This window comes from Chenopodium album, chromosome 17 (assembly GCF_948465745.1).
Source record: "Chenopodium album chromosome 17, dcCheAlbu1.1, whole genome shotgun sequence".
NCBI lineage: Eukaryota > Viridiplantae > Streptophyta > Magnoliopsida > Caryophyllales > Amaranthaceae > Chenopodium > Chenopodium album.
Genome location: NC_137850.1, coordinates 46,954,814 through 46,971,339, shown reverse-complemented (window position 1 = coordinate 46,971,339; position 16,526 = coordinate 46,954,814). Strand labels below are relative to the sequence as shown.

The window sequence follows — 16,526 nt, the reverse complement described above, 5'->3', positions numbered from 1 at the left end:
ATGAACTTATTTGATTGCATTAACCTTTATTTGTGCTTAAGTTTTCATAATTAAGTGTAATTAAGGTAAATATGGTATATGACAGTGTAAATCTTTTCTTTTACTGTAATTTTTTTTTTTTATATATTTTTTCTGTGAGAAAAGAATCAAAATTTTATGGTAATAAATCATCTGTTAATCCCACCTTCCCCTTATTTGGAAACAAATCACACATGATAAGGTCAAAGAAAAAGTAGGAAAGCAGACAATAGAAAGAGGAGCTTTATCACTTTCATTTCACAGTGTAGCAACTGTGCCAACAATGTGATACACTACCATTTTTGGAAAAGGGGTAATAATAAGAACACAAAAATTAAAAATTAAATTAGTTATATAATTTTGTTTTCTAGTGTCAAACATCAATACCAAGTATCAAATTCCAAGAAATTCAGAAATTTTGAATTTTGATCAGTTTCAGGGTTTTTCTGTTTTGAAACTCAGTTTTTGGGTTTCTGATTGCCAAGTTTCTTCATGTCTTTCTCCCTTTCTCCTCACCAACTCAGCTGCTGTCCTCGTCTCCCACCAGGTTTTTCCCCTTTTCTCTTTTTCCCATTTTTTTTATCTAATTCCTGTTTTCGCTTTTATATGTGCACGTGCGTATAGTCATATTGGACATTGTTAGGCCTTATATTTATGGCGTATGTACATTTATTGTGTTACGTTATTACTGTAATTAGCCGATTTCTGGCACAATATCTGACTTTGTTAATATTACTTGGCCAGATTTTAGTAGAATATCCTGTTCTATAAACAGAACAGCTAATGCTGATATACAGGTAGTGTAATTTTATCATTTCATTCTTCTACATTATTACAGAAATAAAACTCCGTATGTAAACTAATTAGATATGTCAAACTCGATAACCAGAGGTTTGAGGATGCCAAAGAAAGAATACGAAACATGTTTCGAAAAGCTGAACTTTCAATATCAGCTTATGACACTGCATGGGTAGCAATGGCCCCTTCTCCTGCTGCTCCAAGTACTCCTTGTTTTCCAAAGAGTATAGACTGGATATTAGAGAACCAGCTGCGTGATGGCTCATGGGGTGTTCTTGATCATCGTGATACTTCTCTAATCAAAGACTCGCTTTCTTCCACACTGGCTTGTGTCCTCGCGCTCAAAAGATGGTCTGTAGGAGAAGAACAGATGACAAAGGGTAAACTCTTAGGGACTTTCTGCATGAATTTCTTAGAGGAAGAAACTGATTTTTTTTTTTTTTTTTTCCCTTTGGCAGGCCTTGACTTTGTTGTGTCACATTTTGCTTCGGCAATGGATGAAGAGCAGCATCCTCCGATTGGATTTGATGTTATTTTTCCTAGTATGATTGAGAAGGCTCTTAATATGAAAGTGAATCTTCATTTGGCGCCTTCAGATATCGATGCTGTGCTTCGAAAGAAGGATTTAGAGCTCAAAAGGTATGCTGTTTCATTCCAGTTCTCTTTTTTATAGCCGTGAATCTTGTGATGTTTACACTTTGCAATTTACATTTAAGAGCTGTCAAAATCCATGCAAGTGCAGTTTATACTGGATGATAAAGTTCTGTTCTTTCAGAACAAAAACATAACATTTCTTTGTATTATTGTCAGAATCCGTGGAAAGGACTCCAAGGCAAGGAATTTACTTTTGGCATATATTTCGGAAGCAATGGGAGGATCACAAGACTGGAAAATGGTAATGGATTATCAAAGGAAGAATGGCTCTTTGTTTAATTCACCATCCACAACAGCAGCTGCTTTTTCTGCGCTCCAAGATACAAATTGTTACAGCTATCTGTCTTCAGTCTTGCAGAAATTTGCAAATGCAGGTTACCTGCTTATTTCTGCTATGTCTACTGTATTAACATTTATGTATTATGCTTAAATTTTACGGTTTTTTGATTTTCAGTCCCAACTGCATACCCACTTGATGCATATTTCCGGCTTCATATGGTTGACACCCTTCAAAAATTAGGAATCAATGGGCATTTTAAAGAAGAGATTGCTTCTGCGTTGAATGAAACTTTCAGGTAAGATTTGAGCATACGTGTTGATCAAATAACATTTGATGAAAGTATGGAGTATATCATCAAAGTTAGTTCTAGTTGGTATATTATATAACCTGTGAACTTATTGTTAATGGGCAGACTGTGGGAGCACGGAAATGAAAAGATATTTTCTGATGTCATTACCACTAGGATGGCATTTCGGTTGCTACGTGACAATGGATATGATGTATCTTCAGGTATGTTTTTATACTTATCATTAACCTGGTGTTTGATCTCAATGGTAATAAGATATTCTATGTATGGTTTTGGTGGTGATAGTATATACTAGTTATTGAATCAACATGCATTTTTTCTTGTTTGTATAGAACTGTTGGCTGAAGTCCATGATGAAGACTGCTGTTTTCACCAATTCGGAGGACACTCAGAGGACATAAGATCTGCTTTGGAGCTCTTTAGGGCATCTCAACTTAGAATTTATGCTCATGAATCTTATCTAGAGAAGCAAGCAACAAATTCAAGGCACTTTCTTGAAGGGAAAATCTCTGAACATTCAACACTAGCAGACAGGCTCAGGAAAAATCTAATCCAAGAGGCAAGATGTTCATATATACATGCCTTTTCTATAGAACATCAGAGGCATCTCTTAGGCTCATCACCTTTCTGTTTCACAGGTTGCTGACAGCCTAAAGAGCCCCTATCATGCAAATTTGGAGTGCTTGCAAAGCAGAAAATTCATCGAACATAATAACTTGGATGGAATAAGGATTTTGAAGTCTTCTTTAAGGTAGCAATATGATGTTTTTTCTGCATCTGTATCATGTTTGACTCATAATTTTTTCGTTTGTATTGCCTATCTGTTCTCAAGTGTTCATGATAAGACACTTCATATCTCAGCTGCACTAACTTCTGCAATAAAGTTCTCCTACAACTAGCAAAGGATGATTTCAGCTATTGCCAATCCATACATTTCCAGGAATTTAAACAACTTCAGAGGTATGAACTGCCCTAACTTCTTTTATAATTTTGATCACAACATCACACCTGTAATGTCGATTTCTTATGTTCTCATCGAACGCTCCAAAATTATTTTCCATTTGAAAGCAGATGGCTTGCAGAATGCAAATTGGACCAGTTAGCCTTTTCTAGGCAGAAGCTTAGCTACTGCTACTTTTCTGCTGCTGCAAGCTTTTCCTCCCCTGAACTAGCTGATGCACGCATTTCATGGGCAAAGAGCGGCATTCTGACTACTGTGGTTGATGACTTCTTTGATGTTGGCAGCTCAGAAGAGGAGCAACTAAATCTTATTCAGTTGTTTGACAAGTATGTGTTCTTACCCCACTTCTCCCTAAACACACAAGCCACAACTCCCTCTCCCTCTAAATTGCGTCGTGTGATTAAAAACCAGCTGAAATTGGCAGGTGGGATGCAGATAAGAGTATCCAAACCTGTTCGGAGAATGTTCACATCATATTCTCAGCGGTCCAGGACACTATTTATGAAATTGCTGAAAAAGCATGTACTTGGCAAGATCGTAACATAACCAATCATTTGGTTGAGATTGTAAGTTTTCATACCTTCTTTGTTGCTCTTCCATAATATGCAAGCCATGAGACGGGGTAATATTTAATCTGTACCTTGGGACTGATTGTGTGACAGTGGTTGAGCCTCGTAAAGTCAATGTGGAAAGAAGCAGAGGTAGAGAGGAACAAGTCAGTACCTACAGAGGAAGAATACATGGACAATGGCTACATATCTTTTGCCTTGGGACCAATCGTTCTTCCAGCTCTGTATTTCATCGGTCCCAAGCTATCTGAAGAGGTTATTAGAAGTGATGAGTACCAAAATCTATTCAAGTTGATGAGCACTTGCGGCCGCCTCCTCAATGATTACCAAGGCTTTCAGGTAAGTCACTTTGGTCATACTAATCTCCAAATAGGATTAGCTAGTTTGTTTGCTTTTGCTTAAAAAAGATTAATATCTTGGCTGTTGCATCAGAGGGAAGCGGAGGAGGGGAAGCTAAACGCAGTGTCCTTGCGCATCCTTCACGAAAATGGAACTATAAACAAAGAAGATGCTATTGAAGACATAAGACAGACAATTGAAGACGAAAGAAGAGAGCTGCTGAGAATAGTATTGCGAGGCAATGTAGGTGTAGTTCCAAAAGATTGCAGGGAAGTGTTCTGGAAAATGAGCAAGGTGCTGCACTTTTTCTACATGAAGGATGATGGGTTTACTTCTGATGACATGAAAGATGTTGTAAAGGCAGTTCTCCATGACCCCATTGATTAAGCGTAAAATACAGTATTATTTCATTTGAGAAAGCAAAATAAGGGGAAGAATCAAGAAAAGAATTCTTTCAGATTTTTGTATTGATTAAATTCAACTCTAGGCCTTCATGTCCGTCTTAAGCCCGTTATTAAGTCATTAAATCACAAAGAGCTAAGCATAGCAATATGATTATTAAGTGAGATTTTGGTTTTATTTTTGAAACCTAAAAAGCAAAACTATAGATCATATTCCCTTAAGTCATTGGTTACTTATTAAAAGAATGCTAACAGTTTAAGTCATTGAAACCAAAAAGGCATGATTACCCAAAAATATGCCAAAAAAGGAAATCATATTACACAAATATTCTTTTAAAAGATTTTGGCAAGAAAATATTCTTTGCTACTACTATGCAGTTGTCAAGGCAAGATCAAGAACAAAAAATAAAGTAGTAGCACAATAGTTATAACAGTGAAAGTTCACGGTGTTTCCAAGCTTAACATTATTAACAATAAACAAGATACACATAAATACTTATTACTTTAAATACTTCTGCTTTCTTATCTCATACCACTGTAAGCGCCCATCTCTCTACTAAATCGAAAGTTTGTTCTTAACCAACTCCACCTCATAGGTCTTCAAAAGTGTATCCTTCTTTGCCAGTTCAGAATATAGCCTGCTGAGTTCTTCCTCTTGAGCTGCAACAAAAAACACACTATTATCAATAACACATTCAGAATAAAACTTGCGAAGTAGAGAGTTAAGCCATGTTCGTTTCAACTGTACCGAATGGAATTGAAAATTAAGGACAAAAGAATAGGACAACACGATATTAGTACTCTACCTGCCAAAACCTTCTTAAGGTTGCCAACCTCCTCAACATCACCAACACGGACATTGTTCTCTGTTTTAGATTCCTTTGACACGTCCTTGTCAACCTGAAGACGATTACCCTGCTGGGTCGCAGCCATATGAAAGAGCTCATTCTTTTTAGTCCTCCTGGTGCTTTCCTGCTTTTTGTTTGGCACCACTCTATTCCAGGCTGCATTTTAAGATACGCCAGATAAGATTTACTCAAGACCGCCAAACATGATTGTAATTATAAATTTAACAATTGTATATGCACCAATCTTTGATTGATTGATATATGCACCAATCTTCAGTAGAAGTATAAGTTTAATATACCCCATGGACAGTGAATTTAAAGAGGAGAAAACAAACTGTTCAGCAGCAACTAATAACACAAATGTAAACAAGAATAATGAGAGAGGGCCTCAAGCTATGTAGTAATCAATAACAAATAATTTCATTCAATAAACACCATTAACACCTTATTATGTAACACAATCATGCTTAAAATCAGATGGAATAAAAAATTTAAGGAAAAAAACAATAACGATTTACAATTTATAAACTACTTTAATGCCCCAGACTTTTTAACATGGTAATTTAATGATCTTAGGCATCCAAAGAGATTCTTAGTTTCTTACCCTTGAGATAAAAATATTTAAATGGATTTTGTCGCTACAAATGTTTCAAAGGTACCCGGTTTGGCTGAATCCCCCATGTACTCATGTCAAGACGTAAAACAGAGGAAAGAGGGAGACAAGTGAAGGAAAGAGAGGTAAAAGACTAAAAGGTATAAAAAGACCAACAGCGTTAGCTATTTTGTTAGAGTAAGGACATATGAGGGAATTGGTCAAAGTTCATGGATACCTAAGGCAATTCCTAAAATTCGGGGTATATGGGGGATTAGGCCAAACCTCAGGGGTAGTTGAGGAAAAATCCTTTTTATCTTCCTTTTTTCCCTCTTTTTCTAAAAATACCTTTAAAACTTATTTCGTCACAGACTACCTTGGTTTAAGCCAGTCAAAGAAAGAGAGAGGGTGAAGTTCAAAATCACTTACTTGACAGTTGACACCCCATGGTGGAAGGGAAGGGGTTGGAAAGATTCATCTTTCCTTCCCCTACCTTTCCCTCCACGTTGCTATAAATGCTATCCAACCATAGTGTATGTAATTCATGCAATAGCAATTAAAAAATCTTAATCTGAACACAAATCAGCAATTCAATTGCAAAACCATACATATTGACTGCAGTACTGAACAAATTTGACATCTCAGAAGTCAGAACAGCAATAATAATAGCAATGCACAGCAGCACAGGCAGATCATGCCTCATAGCACAGCTATCAGAAGATATCATGTTGAAAGGCCTATCAATGCATGTACCCGACAGAGTAACCAGAGAGCTTCCGATTCTTGCTGAGTGAGCAGTTCGTAGTTGAACTGTGCTCAACACAACGTGATCTATACTCGCCAAGTTCGATAACCTCTAGCTCAAAGCGTGCTTGTCAAATTGGGCCATTGCTCGTCTCAAACTCATTATAGTAATTGGTGAGCCCAAACATAAAAAAACCCATTTGAAGTATTGTTCAATTACAAAAAGTTCTTTCATAGTCCAGCAAAGCTCAAGTATTCAAGTCCATGAAACCAAGGCTCATACTAAGGTCCTTACTCCTTAAGACATTAAAAATCTGATAGTGTAAGTTAAGATTTTAAAAATAATAACATGAATTCAAAGATAAGCTGGCAACTTTTTACAGACTACAACTAAAGCCATCGCAGCTACATATTAAAGAAAGCAATCTTATTCTGCCTCATGCAATCCACCAATCAGACCACATTAATTTTTAAGACAACAAAGGGAGAAAAGACAAAACTTACATTCCGGGACATCACCAAGAACGCAGGAGCGGATGCGATATGCAAAGTTACGGAACGGGGTGTGGATTCTATAGATCAACGAGGATACAAGACAGCTTTCATTAATATTGATATTTTCCCCTTGGGGCTTCTTAAAGATCATGATACCTACAAAACGAGTGTAGTAATCAACCGTTTGGCATTTCAAGTTTATATTTTGTGCAGTGATAAGATAGCAGAAGTAAGGGCCCCCCAAGTGGAGGAGAAGTCGCCAAGGATCAAAATTTTTATGTGTGAAGAAGGTATTGTCTTCGCCGGCTAATTCGGCAGCTGTAGACATGACCTGCGCTTTCCCAGGTTGTAAAGAGGCGCTCTTGAGAATATCCTTGCTGCTACTACCAAAACCATCATGTTTGGGAAAGGGGCCTCTCCTAACAATCTGTAGAGGGTTAGGAACATAGTGAGGATCCCAAACTGGACCTGGTCTCCTCCAAAGGTCTCCTCCCCTTAGGTGGTAGAGGAAGCCATCGACATAAAGCGCACCATAAGGGAAACATTCAGCCAGAGATGCAGATGGCGGTTCAGCCCACTCTAACGTATCCAAGTTAAAAATGGCATACCTGCCATCACTCCCTATGAAGACCTCACGACCCACAACCGTGACACGACCAGTCCAGTCAGCTATATAAAGCTCAACCCGCGGAAGTGGGGGGTCGGGAAGGACTTCCCACCTGTCAATACGAGGAATATAACGCTCGAAACAACCTGACTTGCCGGATGCTTCTACTCTCATGGCCTTCCCAAGCGTGTAGATCATACCATCCAGCCACAAACACACAAGCATCTTCCTTGGAGGCATTCAGGGAAGCAACTCGGCGCAGCCCATGCTCAGAATTGTTCATGTCAAGGACATGTACAGCTCTATATAGGTCTTCGTCAAGCTTATCAGATCTAACACCTCCAAAGAAGTATACTTTCGATCCGAGGTTAACGAATTCAGTATGGTACAGAAACTTACGCTGAGGGAAGACTAGCGAGGGTGACAACACTTGAAACCCCTCAGAATCGACCTCCCTTTGCCGCTCCAGATCATTTGGTAGGTCAATCGTATACAGCGAATGAGGCATCTCATCAGTTCCATGCTCCACTAGTAGGCAAATTTTTAGTTGCGACTCATTAATTTTTTATGCCATCATCACCTGAAGATATTAAAAATTTTATTGGCCAATTCAAAAATTACATAAGTAAATTATTGATGAAAATGCTAAAAATCAAATAATGAATCAGATTACAAAGAAACTACATTAATTTAGTTGAATTGGTAGATCAAATTAGAAAGAATGCAACTAAATTACTAATTGTAATGCTAAAATTGAATTCTTAAAAGAAAGCAACTACATTAATCAATGATTATCGTACGATTAACTTATTAATTGAAATTAAAATGAAAATAAGCAGAGGGCAGAAGGGGCGGTCACACAGGAAGTGGTCTAATTTCATTTCATAGTTCAATCCTAACATTAAAGCAACCAGATTTGATTCAGTTATCAAACAAACATAATTTCCTTTTCTATCAACATAGTCGCTTGTAATGATCTTTCATAATCTTAGTATTTAGAACCAATAGTTAAGATTTTCGAACCCTAAATTTACTGCACTGACATAAATTAAATAAGATCAAAGATGAACCCTAGATTGTGAAATTGATATGATTACTAAATAAAAGAGACAATTTACCTCAGAAGATGCTGAGAACAAATAGTTTGTAATGACGAACGTCAAGTGCGACGTTGAGTGCGCTTCAACGGAGAACTGAGAGAGAGGAAGGAGCGAGAGGAGGCACCAGACAGGGGCACAGGGCTATGTTCATCCGTTTATTTTTATTTTTCCTTATTGACAGAGCAATTAATTCAATGGGTTAATAAAAGCCCTAACTTGCCCCACTTTGTTTCTATAATAAAATAAAAAATAAAAAACTTGCCCCAGTTACAAATGAATCAGATCCGTCCAATAAATAAATGGGTCGGGCTTTATAATGATTTAAAATTAAAAATTTAATATATCTATAGTAATATACGTAGTATAAAGAGAGTAATTATTTATGGCTAGACTCTAGTCTAGATATCTTACCCTACACCCCCTTCCCCCAAATACTCACTTTCACTACATAAATGTATTGTCCCCCCCCCCCCCATATATACAAAAAAAAAAAAAAAAAAATCAAACCATCATTCTCATTTTACTTTCTCTCTCCTCACCCATTTTCTACATTTTCTCGCTCTACACCCATTTTTTGCATTTTCAAATCTGAATATTTCTATGAATTTGTGACAAATTATCAAAAAAATTGTTTCAATTACTACAGAATTCAACAAATCAAGGTTGAAATTCAAAGGAGTAAGTGATTTTGTTCATATTTAGTTCAGAAAAGAGTATAAACCCTAGTTTTAATAAATTTTTGTTGCAATTGTGTTACAGGAAAACATGGAAAAAGAGTATTAACTATTGTATTTTAATAATTTTTACTAATTTTTGTTAAATATTAGTAAGCTGAACAAATACATTTTGATCTTTGGGTATGAAGTTTTTTTTTTTTTGGCAGTACGAAGGAAACGGTTTCATAGAAGAACATCAAAGAATCTGGAGAAAAGTAAGAACTAATTTAATTAGTTCGTAGTGTTTTTTTGTTTTTTTTTTAATGAATGTTCATTTTCATTTTGATAAATGTTCATTTATATATTAGTATACAGTCATTCACATGTTAATAGATGATTAATATAATTGTTCATTTATATATTATGACATAGTCATTGTATTAATGTTCAATCTTTTTCATAGTTTGGCGTGGAAAATTATTTTGATGAGTGCTCATTTGTATTTTGGCAAATGTATGTTCAAACACATAAAAGTATATGATTTTCACATGTATTAATATACGATTATTAGAATTTTGATAAATATTTATATTTTGGTCATCCTCTTCAAATATTTCATGCTCGGTTCAATTTTGAGTTTCAATTAGGGGTGAAAGTAGATTGGATAAAAACCGAAAACCGAACCAAACCGAACCGAGTAAGCAATTCGGTTCGGTTTTGTTCGGTTTTCGGTTTGGATCGGTTTGAGAAAATGAAAACCGAATTATATCGGTTTGGATTCGGTTTTGGGATTCTAAAAACCGAAAACCGAACACCGAACCGAAATTTATAAGCCCACTTATCTTTGCCCATTTTCCTACATATATATACTCAAACCCTAAATATTTTCGTCCCCTCTTTTCCTTTTTCCCTTTCAGCCGTTTCTCTTTCCCTCACTAAAACCCTAGATTTTCCCTCTTTTCTCCCTTACCACCTCACTCTGTCCGTCCACCACCACCAATCCACCACTTCACCACCACTACTTGTGTTCCGTTCCACTACTTGTGTTCCGTTCCACCTCAGTGAACTTGTGTTCTGTTCCAGTGTTCGTTCTCAGTGAGTCAAAGCCTCAAAGGTATGCTCGAATTTCATGGTACTCATTTCAGATTTCACTTCTCTTTTCGATTTGGCGAATTTCATGTTTTGTTATGTTTGAATTGTTGATATTCCTTTGAATAGTTGTGTTTCTTTGTTATTTTGGAGAAGCATGCATATATGATGTTCTATTATAGTATTATGTTCGAATTGGTAATACTGTGATATATTGCTTATTTTAATAGCCTCTGTTTGATAGATTGATTGTTCTTTTTGATAGATTGATTGTTTTTCATAGATTGATTGTTTTTCATAGATTTGCATAAAAATCGTTGGTTTTTAATAGCCTCTGTTTGATAGATTGATTGTTCTAGTTTTTGTCTTGTTGAATATAATGTGGTTGCTGTGATGGACTGATGGTGATGGTTTCTTTTTTCTGTTTTAAATCAAATTATCAGAATGTCCACAAATATGGGTAATGTTGAAGGGAATGTCCCTATTGAGGAGCATGAATCTGACAATGAAAAATCCAAACCCAAGAGGAAGAGAATGAAGGATCGTTCCGAGGTTTGGGAGCACTTTATCAAGGAAGAAACACCCACTGGAATGGAAGCACGTTGCAAGTACTGTGGTATGAGATACAAGTGTGGTACAAAGAGAAATGGCACTAGTCCATTGTGGGCTCATATAAATAGATGCCGTAAGTATCCCTATAATACTCCTAAAGATTCAAAACAAAGTTTGTTGTCTTTCAAAAGTAGTAAAAATGAAAGTGGTGGTACTAGTGGATTGTCTTATGTGAAATATGATCCGACTTTAATTAGAAATGCTTTATCTTACATGGTTATAGTTGATGAATTGCCTTTTAAGTTTGTTGAGGGAGTAGGCTTTAAACATTTTTGTAATGTAATGGAGCCTAGATTTCATGTCCCTTCTAGAATTACTGTGGCTAAAGATTGTTATGAAACCTTTTTAATTGAAAAAAGAAAGCTGAAATTAGTATTAAAAAAGTGTAATTCAAGGGTTTCATTAACAACCGATACATGGACATCTATTCAACAAATTAATTACATGTGCTTGACTGTTCACTTTATTGATAATGACTGGAATTTGCAAAAACGTATTCTGAATTTTTGTCCTTTATCAAGTCATAAGGGGGAGGAAATTGGGAAAGAAATTGAGAAATGTTTGCTTGATTGGGAACTTGAGAAAGTATTTTGCATAACTGTTGATAATGCTAGCTCAAATGATACCGCAATAGGATATATGAGAAGGAAAATAAATGGTTGGAAAGCTGGGGTTCTTAAGGGTCGGTTCCTTCATATGCGTTGTGTTGCTCATATTGTGAATTTGGTTGTGTCTGATGGCTTGAAAATTGTAAATGAGTCTATTACTCGTGTGAGACAAGCTGTAAGATTCATCAAACAATCCCCTGCTAGGTTGGTAAGGTTTAAAAAATGTGTTGTGGAAGAAAAAATCAACTCTAAAAAGTTATTGTGCCTTGATGTGCCTACTAGGTGGAACTCCACCTTTTTAATGTTGGATGCTGCTTTAGTGTTTGAGTTTGCTTTTGAGAGGTACTCTGAGGAGGACCCTCATTATGTGATTGAGTTAAATGAGAGGGAGGGGAAGGGCTGCCCTACTTCTGAGGATTGGGAAACAGTTAGAAGGTTTTCTGAATTTTTTACAAGCCTTTTATGATATTACTTTGCGTGTCTCTGGGTCTTTGCATGTGACTTCCAATATATTTTTCCATGAATTGGTGAGTGTTGCTGTCCTTTTGAAAGATTTGATTACAAATGATGATGTGGAGATGTGTCTTATGGCTTCTAAAATGAAGGAGAAATATGACAAATATTGGGGTGATCCGGAGAAAATGAACATGCTGATTTTTATTGCTGTTGTGCTTGATCCTCGTTATAAGTTAGATTATGTTGAGTGGATGATAACTGAAATTTATGATTCTAAGCATGCATCTGTTTTGGTGAATAATTTGAAAGTCTTTGAATGCTTTGTATGAGGAGTATCGTGGTTCTTCTTCTGGTGATGTGATTAGGGAGGAAATGTCCTCAAGTATGGACAATTCCTTATTTTCTCCCAAACACAAGAAGATTGAGGTATTGAAGAGTAAGTATAAGAAACACAAGTGTGAGAAAGATGGAGATGTAAAAATTGAGTTGGACAAATATTTAGAAGAGGATACGGAGGAGGATTCTGAAAATTTTGATATTTTGGGGTGGTGGAAGTTTAATAGTGCTAGGTTTCCAACAATGGGAAGAATGGCCCGTGATATACTTGCTGTCCCTATCTCAACAGTAGCCTCTGAGAGTGCATTCAGCACTGGTGGTAGGGTTCTAGACCCATTTAGGAGCTCCTTAACTCCGAGGGTCGTTGAAGGACTTGTTTGTGCTCAAAATTGGCTACGTTCTTCTCCCTTTCCTAATATAGAAGAGTGTTTACAAGAAGTTGAAGATCTTGAAGAAGGTAATATAAAACAACAATTATCATATGTTATTTTTTTCATTATTTCATATATATTATGTAACTTGTTTATTTTTTTTAATGTTATTAGACTTGAGGAATATGACAATTGGTGGTCAAAACCCGGACTTGGTTGAGCTTGATTGAGAGTTAGCTGCCAAGAATGAAGCTGCCATGTTGAATGAAGTTGCTGCCAAGAGCCCAAGAATGAATCTGCCATGTTTTTAGCTACTGCCTACTACTTTGTTGATTTGTGGACTGTTTTATTATCATGTGGACTGTTTTATTATTTTTAAGACTTGTTAAGTTGTTATGTCTCAATGTGGACAATGTCTGTAATTTAATTACTATGGCTGGACAATTTTTTTTAGTCAAGACTTGAGTGTTGTAATTCACTAATCCTAGACATTATGATTATGGTTGTGAAAGTTGTTTCTTAAAATTTATGCTTTTGTTCAGGAACAGGTACAAAATTTAGGCCTTCAAAAGGCCCAAAATTATATGTCCAATAAAAAGCCTAGATTTTTAGCCCAATACAACAGCCCATAAAATTTCGGTTTGGATTGGATTCATTTCTCAAAACCGAATTATTTCGGTTTGGATTGGATTGGATTGAATCCAAATTCGGTTTGGATTCGGTTTCAAAAATCCGAAACCGAAATAATTCGGTTTGGATTCAGTTTGGGGTGTAATCCAAACCGAATACCGAACTTTCACCCCTAGTTTCAGTATATGTCTTTTTCATATGGATGTATGGTAAATATTTATTCACGTATATATTTCATGTTCATTTATCGATATCTTTCATTAGCATTTTTAAACCAATGCATGTTCATTTATATATTAATAGATGTTCATTTTCATATTGAATTATGTAAAAATGTTCATTATTTATTAATAGGTGTTCATTTTCATATTAATGGATGATCATTTATACACTAATATATGTTCATTTATATATTAATATATGTTCATTTCGGTATTGATCATTTCAATTGTTATACTATTCATATTCATATGAAAATTGGTCATTTGATTTCAACACTTATTCTTGCTCAAATCTAACTAAAAATTCATTTGTTTTTGTCTATTAGTTAAACAAAGAACCGTGGATATAGTGAGTTACACCACACAATAGCAAGAAAAAAAAGGAAGACGACAAAAATAAGAAAATCAAGAAGGCATGGCTTCGTGCAACATGAACCAATAACACGAGCTTGTATTTTTCGATTTTGGATCAAGAATTCGTTGTGTATAATAATATGTGTGGAGTTGTGTTGTGTTGTATATTTTAATATCCAATATTTTAATTTTTGGTGGTACACAATTTATATTTGATTTTAATAAGAAGGAAATAAACTTTTTTTTTCCTAGAGTACGTACTATTACAAATCACACATCCTTCAAAAGCAAACATTTAATAGTATATATATATAATGTTCATATTTTTTGACGACTTATATAATAATGTTTATATTAGGAAAACAACATGTTCATAAACAAAAAACTTAATATTCATAACAACTTGAATTTGTGGTTGAGTATTTACAATTGTCGACTTTGAACCATCATTCAATAACTATATTAGAATATTTAACACTACATGTTCATAAACACACATGAACGATCAATAGAAAACTTTACAAAAGCTAAACATTCAGTTCTTGTATCAAGTCTCTCATAAGACCTAATATTTTTACACTTATTATCTTTATAACCCTCATTAAAACAAATATATCCTTTCATAGAGAATGAGTCATCTCTTTGCCTCTTACTCCTCCCAACTCTAATTCCAAAACCTTTCATAAAAGCATACTCATTAATTCATTATACATTCAATAAGCATCATCTTCAAAAGGAAATTGTTTCCCCCAAAAGTCAAACTGACTTGCTTCTTCAAAAATAACAGCATCCTCTTTTCTCACTGTAATAAATAAATATGTAACAAATGAACACATACAGTACCAATAATGGTCAATCATTATAATGCATTTGATCAATTACAGTTAAATTACCATATGTAAAAATATAAATGATCATCTATATTTACATGACTGAACATTATTTATAAAACTACAAAATAGTGATAATCATTAAAAGTCACATGTACAGGACAACTTACAACTCCATAATATATATATATATATATATATATATATATACACACACACACACACACACACACACACACACACACTTATAAATGAACATTTATAATTGCATAATTGAACATTATTACAACAAATAACAAATTTTAAAATATGTTCACTAGTTAAAATATATATAAGCGTCTTTAATAGATGAAAATCATTGAAATTCATGTGTACATGAGTACATCATATATATTCAAATACAACTACATTAAGCCTATAGTTTACTACAGAAAACATACATTAAACATAAATGAACATTTACTATTACACAAGTGATCAATTTTTTTAACTAAGCTTATTTTTATACGACACACCAAACTGATACTCCGTAAAAATAATCGGTTAGCAAAATGATAACAACTATAGATGTTCATATAAGATGCACAAAACTGGAAATTAAAGGCAACAATCAAATAATAAGATTATAATCAAAATTTCAAAATAAAAACAATAACACAAATAAGAATCAAATTAGAAGAGTAATACAATAATACAACCAAAACTATAAATCAACTAATATCAACAATAACAAAACTAAAACCAGAGCACTATCAAAATTAAAATCAATACAACAAAACTATGAAATCAAAATATTATAATCATGCAATCACTATCGAAAAACATAGCATTATCAAAATCAATTGATTGATTATCATTTAAAATACGAATTACTCACAATCATCAAATGCAATTGAGCTTGAGATGTCCATGGAAGAAGAGAGAGAAAATTGAAAAACAATAAAAAAAGAGGAGAGATAAAATGAAATCAATGAAAAATAGGAGAGAGAAAATTAAAAATTAGATTCTTTAAAATGTATATATGGTTTTCTGGAGGAAAGTAAAAAAAAAAAAGCAAAAAAATAAAAATAAAAATGTAGAAGATAACGTAATTACAAGGGGGTGTAGGGGAAGCTGCCTACCCTAGAGTGTAGTGAAAAATTTGTAGTAAATGAAACATCCTGAAAATTGATATTGGGTTGGCCCAAACCAGATTGAAGAGCTGGTCCATATTGATTAAAAGGAGCATGAGAGGGTGTATTAAACTGGGAAGAGCCAATTGTAGCCTCCAAGGCCCACTCAGGCACTAGTGGAAAAAAGGAAAAATAGCTATCCGTAACGGGCAAAAACAACCCATCCATAACGGGCAAGGGGCGTTACGAATACGGCCGTTACGGATAAGCTATGTTATTTGTAACGGGCGCTGGCCGTTACGAATAACCCGTTATTCGTAACGGGCTTTTAAAACGTTCGTTACAAATAACCCGTTATTCGTAACGGGCAGTTAAAATACCCGTTACGAATAACCCGTTATTTGTAACAGACATTTTAAATGCCCGTTACGAATACAATTGAAGCCAAATTAAAAAAAAATGTAGAGGGGATAACTGCTACTTGGTATGCTGGTAATAAGTTTTTTTTTTAAGGAAAAGGGGAATTCATATTACTTAA

At 34.8% G+C, this 16,526-nt stretch overlaps 2 protein-coding genes across 3 annotated transcripts; one reads left to right on the top strand and one right to left on the bottom strand.

Annotated features, from left to right (window-relative positions):
- Positions 1-450: 450 nt before the first annotated feature.
- Positions 451-4,475, top strand: LOC145588269 (ent-kaurene synthase-like 1). Its single transcript, XM_081644913.1, has 14 exons — positions 451-565; positions 763-815; positions 908-1,196; positions 1,275-1,455; positions 1,627-1,844; positions 1,925-2,045; positions 2,163-2,260; positions 2,390-2,616; positions 2,696-2,808; positions 2,919-3,017; positions 3,129-3,344; positions 3,443-3,584; positions 3,681-3,926; positions 4,020-4,475. The coding sequence occupies exons 1-14, from the start codon at positions 511-513 to the stop codon at positions 4,311-4,313; spliced, it is 2,352 nt and encodes a 783-aa protein (XP_081501039.1). The 5' UTR covers positions 451-510; the 3' UTR covers positions 4,314-4,475.
- A 247-nt stretch (positions 4,476-4,722) lies between these two features.
- On the bottom strand, positions 4,723-8,902 carry LOC145589945 (uncharacterized). Of its 2 annotated transcripts, XM_081646661.1 has the most exons (5): positions 8,732-8,899; positions 8,013-8,193; positions 7,016-7,162; positions 5,134-5,331; positions 4,723-4,987 (listed from the first exon to the last, which is right to left on the bottom strand). In XM_081646661.1, the coding sequence occupies exons 2-5, from the start codon at positions 8,119-8,121 to the stop codon at positions 4,884-4,886; spliced, it is 558 nt and encodes a 185-aa protein (XP_081502787.1). In that variant the 5' UTR covers positions 8,122-8,193; positions 8,732-8,899; the 3' UTR covers positions 4,723-4,883. The 2 variants fall into 2 exon arrangements, with proteins under 2 accessions (XP_081502787.1, XP_081502786.1); XM_081646660.1 differs by having other exon boundaries at positions 7,016-8,193; positions 8,732-8,902.
- Between the last annotated feature and the right edge of the window lie 7,624 nt (positions 8,903-16,526).

What these genes read in the sequence shown, in the direction of transcription:
- LOC145588269 (XM_081644913.1), top strand. Translation starts at nt 511, where the DNA reads ATGTCTTTCTCCCTTTCTCCTCACCAACTCAGCTGCTGTCCTCGTCTC. An exon ending in TGGATATGATGTATCTTCAG is followed by an intron (nt 2,261 to 2,389) that starts GTATGTTTTTAT and finishes TTGTTTGTATAG; the next exon opens with AACTGTTGGCTGAAGTCCAT. An exon ending in CCAATCATTTGGTTGAGATT is followed by an intron (nt 3,585 to 3,680) that starts GTAAGTTTTCAT and finishes ATTGTGTGACAG; the next exon opens with TGGTTGAGCCTCGTAAAGTC.
- LOC145589945 (XM_081646660.1), bottom strand. Translation starts at nt 7,853, where the DNA reads ATGCCTCCAAGGAAGATGCTTGTGTGTTTGTGGCTGGATGGTATGATC. An exon ending in TCTTGGTGATGTCCCGGAAT is followed by an intron (nt 5,332 to 7,015) that starts GTAAGTTTTGTC and finishes CTTAAAATGCAG; the next exon opens with CCTGGAATAGAGTGGTGCCA. An exon ending in CCTTAAGAAGGTTTTGGCAG is followed by an intron (nt 4,988 to 5,133) that starts GTAGAGTACTAA and finishes TTTTTGTTGCAG; the next exon opens with CTCAAGAGGAAGAACTCAGC.